The sequence below is a fragment of the Chaetodon trifascialis genome, chromosome 15 (genome assembly GCF_039877785.1).
Source record: "Chaetodon trifascialis isolate fChaTrf1 chromosome 15, fChaTrf1.hap1, whole genome shotgun sequence".
Taxonomy (NCBI): domain Eukaryota; kingdom Metazoa; phylum Chordata; class Actinopteri; order Chaetodontiformes; family Chaetodontidae; genus Chaetodon; species Chaetodon trifascialis.
The window spans coordinates 3,879,202-3,884,978 of record NC_092070.1 but is presented as its reverse complement, the minus strand read 5'-3'; the positions used below and the strand labels follow the sequence as shown (position 1 = coordinate 3,884,978).

The 5,777-nt window shown below is 40.6% G+C and overlaps 1 protein-coding gene across 1 annotated transcript; it reads right to left on the bottom strand.

The window, feature by feature from the left end:
* Positions 1 to 938: 938 nt before the first annotated feature.
* LOC139343553 (glucose-6-phosphatase catalytic subunit 1-like) lies at positions 939 to 5,026 on the bottom strand. The gene is made up of 5 exons (XM_070981275.1): positions 4,803 to 5,026; positions 4,529 to 4,638; positions 4,330 to 4,435; positions 4,133 to 4,248; positions 939 to 1,462 (listed from the first exon to the last, which is right to left on the bottom strand). The coding sequence occupies exons 1-5, from the start codon at positions 5,018 to 5,020 to the stop codon at positions 939 to 941; spliced, it is 1,074 nt and encodes a 357-aa protein (XP_070837376.1). The 5' UTR covers positions 5,021 to 5,026.
* Between the last annotated feature and the right edge of the window lie 751 nt (positions 5,027 to 5,777).

Here is a 5,777-nt window from a genome sequence, read left to right as displayed (position 1 = left end):
AGTGGTGGACTGACAGTCACGAATTTCGCAGGCAGAAAAGGGGGCTCAAACTGATTAACAATACAGGGTGTGACACAGGATGAAAACTCAAGTTTATTTCCATCTTGAAGGTTTATTCCCATCAGTGATGTTGGTAAATACAATTGTAAATAATAATACAATAATAAAATTTTATCAGCTGATAAACACACACACACACACACACACACACACACACACACACACACACACACACACACACACACACAGAATATATAACTGAATGTCAGATCTTCAGACTATAAATAAAAAGTTTGGACAAAAACATCCCCATGTTATTTATCATACTAGTTTACTTCTCCAAAACTCTGCTTCATCAGGACTGTGAGAGTCTGGTCAGATCTGACTGACAGTGGACTTGGCAATATCTGCCTGTCATCTTTTTGTGATTTAAATTATTACAAAATCATTCAAGCTGAGCCCCATGCACTTCAAATCAGTGAGAGGAGCTCAGGCAAAAACACAGATACAAACTCTCGATAACTAATGCGTTAAGTAATGTTTCAGGAAAATAGTGTGTTACTGTAAGACTCCATTGCTCATAGTAAGAAGCTGATTGAAAAAATATATTTAGACCTTAAATGAATCAAATTGAGCTCTATACTAATGCTGACATAGCGTGTTTACATGAAAAGCCTTGCTCAAAGTCGGCGTTGCAGTTCCTCTGGTGTTGGATTGGGTTGAGGTCAGCGCTCTGTGTGTTTCTTCCACACAAAACTGGAAAAACTACTGGCTTTATGCATGGGGGGCGCAATTAGAACTATAGGGCCTAAACAGACTCCAAAAGGATATGTCCATATACTTTAGGCCATATATTAAGCCTGTAACTTCAGCAGTATATGACATAATGCACAGATGTTCACGCAACTAAAAGTGGGTGTAATTTAAGGCCACCTGCCTCATAGGACCTTCTCCCTCTTACATCCCAGTGCTGTAGTGACACAGTAGGGAACAATAGCAACAGTAGCCAGAGGTATTGTAGCACTTTTACAGAATGACAACAGATAGAATAGAGCTCCGCTGTGGACAGGTGGCCTAAAAGCAGAGTCAAATAACTGCAGCAGCACTAGTGTTGCACTTAAACAGATCACCCTATAGATGGCACTCTCAGTCCTTTTGGCAAATACCCCTCTGTTGGTGAGTGCATGCAGAGGAGAGTGTAACCCCAGACCCAAGCCCAACAGAGTCCCAGCATTTCTGAACAAACTGGCCAAGGGGCTCGTATCCACACTAACCCACTCTGCACGTTGGCACCAGCTATGTGCTTTTTCCACACTCCAGAGAAGATCAACGCCTACTAATCGCAGGCACAGGTACAGGAGAAGAGCCAGGGAGAGGAGGAGCAGGGAGGTCAGCAGGTAAGAACACAGGCCAGCCTTGTACATTTTCTGGTTCCGGCTGACTGATTCCGCAACCAGGATACCTGAGGGAGGGAATTTTTCTTTTTTTTCATTTCAGTCATTTCATTTACAGTTTACTGTGCGGTAATCATTTGCCACTATGCAGTAGGCCATTTGTTATTCTATTCAGATTTTAAACTTTGTTCAACCTCTTTTGTTGAGAGCGTACTCAAGAATGCAAGGGGTAGGGGTAAGAGGATGCTATATGGAAGCCCATTTCTGCCAGGAAAATACAAAAGTGCCTAAATAATTTCTTGTATTATTGTTAGTTAAAACAAAATCCAAATAATGACATTTTAAATGAGAACCATGATACAGCATGCTTCCACCATGGTCAAAAAGTTCAGTCATATATATAAAGAATATATTCAGCCTAGTATATGCAAGATTTTCGGTTTCCCACACCATCTCAGCAGGCAGTCCAACCAGAGCGGCTCATGTCAGACTGTCTGTTTTTGTTTTTATTGTCATTTATTTAAGTCAGCCTGTATAATTAATGTAGCATATAACTACAATTACACACTCTGCAATGTTTCTGAAAGTCTTTCTTGTGATTTTGGCATTTTAACCAGCTATGTGAAAGCCTGAAGTGGAGGGATGAGCTCCTTTGCTTACACTGAGGAGCAACCCCTAGCCTGAAGATGACCTAGGGTACCCAGAAGCTGAAAATCCTTGACGAAATCTGGTGTCACACACTATATTGCACCATTTTATGGACAATGTTGTTTTTGCCCAGCTTGTGTTATCCTGTTTCCACAAAAGTAAGCCCTGGATCACCAGGGACATCAAGGCTCTTCTGAATAAAAAACAAAAAGTAGGACAGGGGACAAGGATGAGCTCAAACTAACTAAGTAAAAGGTTTAAAATCAAGGAGGACAAGGACTCATACATGCTCATACAGGAGAAACCAGATTGCAGCATAATAACACCAGGGAGGCATAGAGAGGGATGAAGAGCATCACAGGCTATAATCAACCAAATAGCCAGGAGCGGGAAGGTAGCACTGGCTGGGCTGATGAGCTCAACTTGTTATTCAACATATTCAACATTGCCTCTGCTGCAAGTCCAACCCATCATCACTTACATACACTTCCCATCCACCACACCCCCAACCATCACAGGGGGAGAAGAGGGCAGTGTAGAGTCCAGTCAGGAAAGGCTACATGCCCTAACAACATGAATACAGAGGTGTTCATGGCAGATGCTGTGCAGCTGTGTGGGGTCCTGCAACGAATCAACCTGAGCCACAGATTCACAAACGTCCTCACTCTGTTGAAGAGATCACGCTGGTCCCGGTCTAAAATGACTACAGACCGTGGCCCTTACATCCCACACGATTAAGACCCCTGACAGATTGAAAAGAAAGCCCATTTAACTGATGCTATCATATACTGCATCGAAACAAATCCATTAAGTATGCACACATTTATGACTGAAACAACTTGTTGGGATAGCCCAAATGTATTAAATGTATTTCTGGAGATTACCCTCATCACTGAGGTAATACAATGTGCATGTTTTATCAGCACATCCATGGGCCACATTTTTTTGATTTGCTCCTTTTGACTTATAAATTAAAACGTATAATTACATCCATTTCGCACACCTTATAGCAATTTGAAATATGTATGCACATTCTAAAGTGCTTACTGTTTTAATTTTTACTTGTAACTCTCTTGATGCAACAAGTCAAGTACTCCACCCAACTATACCTGCTGCTACTTTTACGTTCACATGCATGCCATACATTGTTGGACAGCCAAGATTCTTGTGATTTGATTGAGGCAAACCATTTCAAGATACTGTACAATCACATCAGCAGGTAAAATCGAGGGCACCAAAAAACTTACTAATGAAGTCTTACATTAATCTACAAAAAACAACCCAACAAAACAGTCTTGTTACATTGGCAAAAGTCCAGATGATCCAATCCAGTAAAAATGTTTAGTCAAACACACACAATCCACAGAAAGCTGTTGTATCATTTCAAATTAGTCAACAAACCATAACGACATTAAGTAAACCGTAATAATTAATACTAATGATTGTTACTTCTTACTGTATGTGAAGATGTGGATTCACTATCTCATAACTAAAAAGTTTGACTTGTCTCATTTGGATTTTAGAAGCTAATTTTCAAATATCATGATTATGACGTAACATCTTAGAAACTTCAAGTACCATTATTTTGGCATAAAAAAAATCAAAAATCAAAGCACAGCTATGTCTACATATAGCCTCACAGAGTCACTAGCATGGCTTCAAAGTCTTAGTATTTTACTCTCAGTCTTGTTTCTTTTCCTGGCAGAAATGGTCTTCCACACTTTATATAACAGATACAGAAGAAAGACTTGATGTCATATTAGATTTACAGGCTGTTTTCTGGGGGAAATATATGTGGCAATGTTTGAAGGCTGTGATATCTTTGTTAATAGCAAACAGGGCAGTGAATATCAATGACAGATAATCAACTGTTAATATTAATTTCAGTGTCAGATATAAGTCTTACTTCAGTTATTGGAGTTAAACAACAATACTTCACAGATGAAGAATGGAAAATCATGCCGTTATCTCATTAGGAGTTCCGTATATATCTGTTTTATAATTACTATCGCTATATCTGTTTTTTTTTTTGTTTTTTTTTTCCAATTTTCAACATGACTCAAATGTGGCATTGTGTGCTCTGTCTGTACCTATAACAACTCCAGCGATGACCTGATGTGGGAAATGAGCAGCGACAAAGACCCTGGAGAGGCACACACACACCTGCACACACCAGAAAAGTGTCCACAGTGAGACACGCACACACCTGGAAGACAGATACACATGTTATTGCTAGTGTAGTGCACAGAGATGTTAATACAGTGAATAAAGGTGTGGCTGATTTTACCATTTCCTGATTTGATGTCCTTCTTTCTTCAGGACTGCGGCAATGAGTGATGACATTATGGTATAGTAGATCGCTGCAGCCCCCATGGCATGACCTGATGGACTTCCTGTCAGGGGAGAAAGACAGTTTTTTAGGAGACAGACCAAAGTTGATACTGATGTAACTCACACATGTTATGGTTCAATATGTATGGTCCCACCTGGTCCAGTCTCACAGGTCATTGGGAATTGCTTTATCATTGGTTGAGAAGCGTTGCCATAGTAACCCGTCTCCTGAACCCACCAATAGGGACGCTCTCCAAAGAGAAGCCTTAACAAAAATGTTGTTGGATGAATTTTGTCAATAAAATGCAACCTGCATCATCGTCATCATCATTGCCATTATCATCGTCATCATCATCATAATCAAATCATCATTATCATTATAATCATCGGCATCACCATCATCATCAACATCTCAGTTCCACTACTCACCATTTCAGCATCAGGTTGACCCAGTCTCCCAATACTGCCACCCACACCAGCTTGATGGCTTCAGCTTGCTGTACCTGGAACCATATCGGGAACAATAGGTAGAAGGCGTTGCGTAGGTCCATTGCCATGGAGACTGACAGGAAGTAGCCCTGGCTGTGGCTGAAGTGGGTCTGCAGGTAGTGTATACTTCTCACACCAGAGCTGTGGAGCAAGTCCATTACCACTGCAAGAGATGAGGGTGGACAAAGTGACATTGTGTGTGTGTTAATTCACTTCTGGCTCTGAAAGAAAAAACAGTAATGTGTGAACGTGTCATGTGTATGACAGCATCCTGGGGCTGTTGGTGTGTCCCTTCAGCTAAACTAGTCTGACATCAGATTATTTTAGCTGTGGGTTAGAGCAGGTTCAGCTAAACTGAAACTGACCAAAAAAAAAAAAACACTAACACCCACTACCATCTGGCTTTGTCTTCAGTGGAAAAGGTACAACAGGTATTCAGTCCCTGGTCAAATGACTTGGCTGAAGTGTTTATTGACTCCAGCTCCGATCAGCAGTAATGGAAACCTGACACCTAGGGAGACATGCTTATTTTTGTCTCTTTTCTAGTGCAATGGCAATGCACACACATTGAAGTTCGGACGGTGGCGTATGGATATTGCCTGATATCAGACAGAATTGTCAACTTGTTACACTGTGTTTCCATCTTACCATTATCATCCCATATATATATATATGTTTAGCCATTGCCTGCAGTGAAAACATTGTGAAACAACCTTCATATATTTTCATCTTCATGATATAAAAGCCACAGGTAGAATTTAAACTGCTCTGACTTAAGCCCATCTTAAAAACGTATTGACAGTTAAGCTAAGGACCGAGCAGCAGCCCCCTGATATGGCAACACAAGGTTAATAGTAGACAGAATCATACTTACAGAACTTTGTAATGAGATCCCAGTTAGTGCATCTTCCGTTG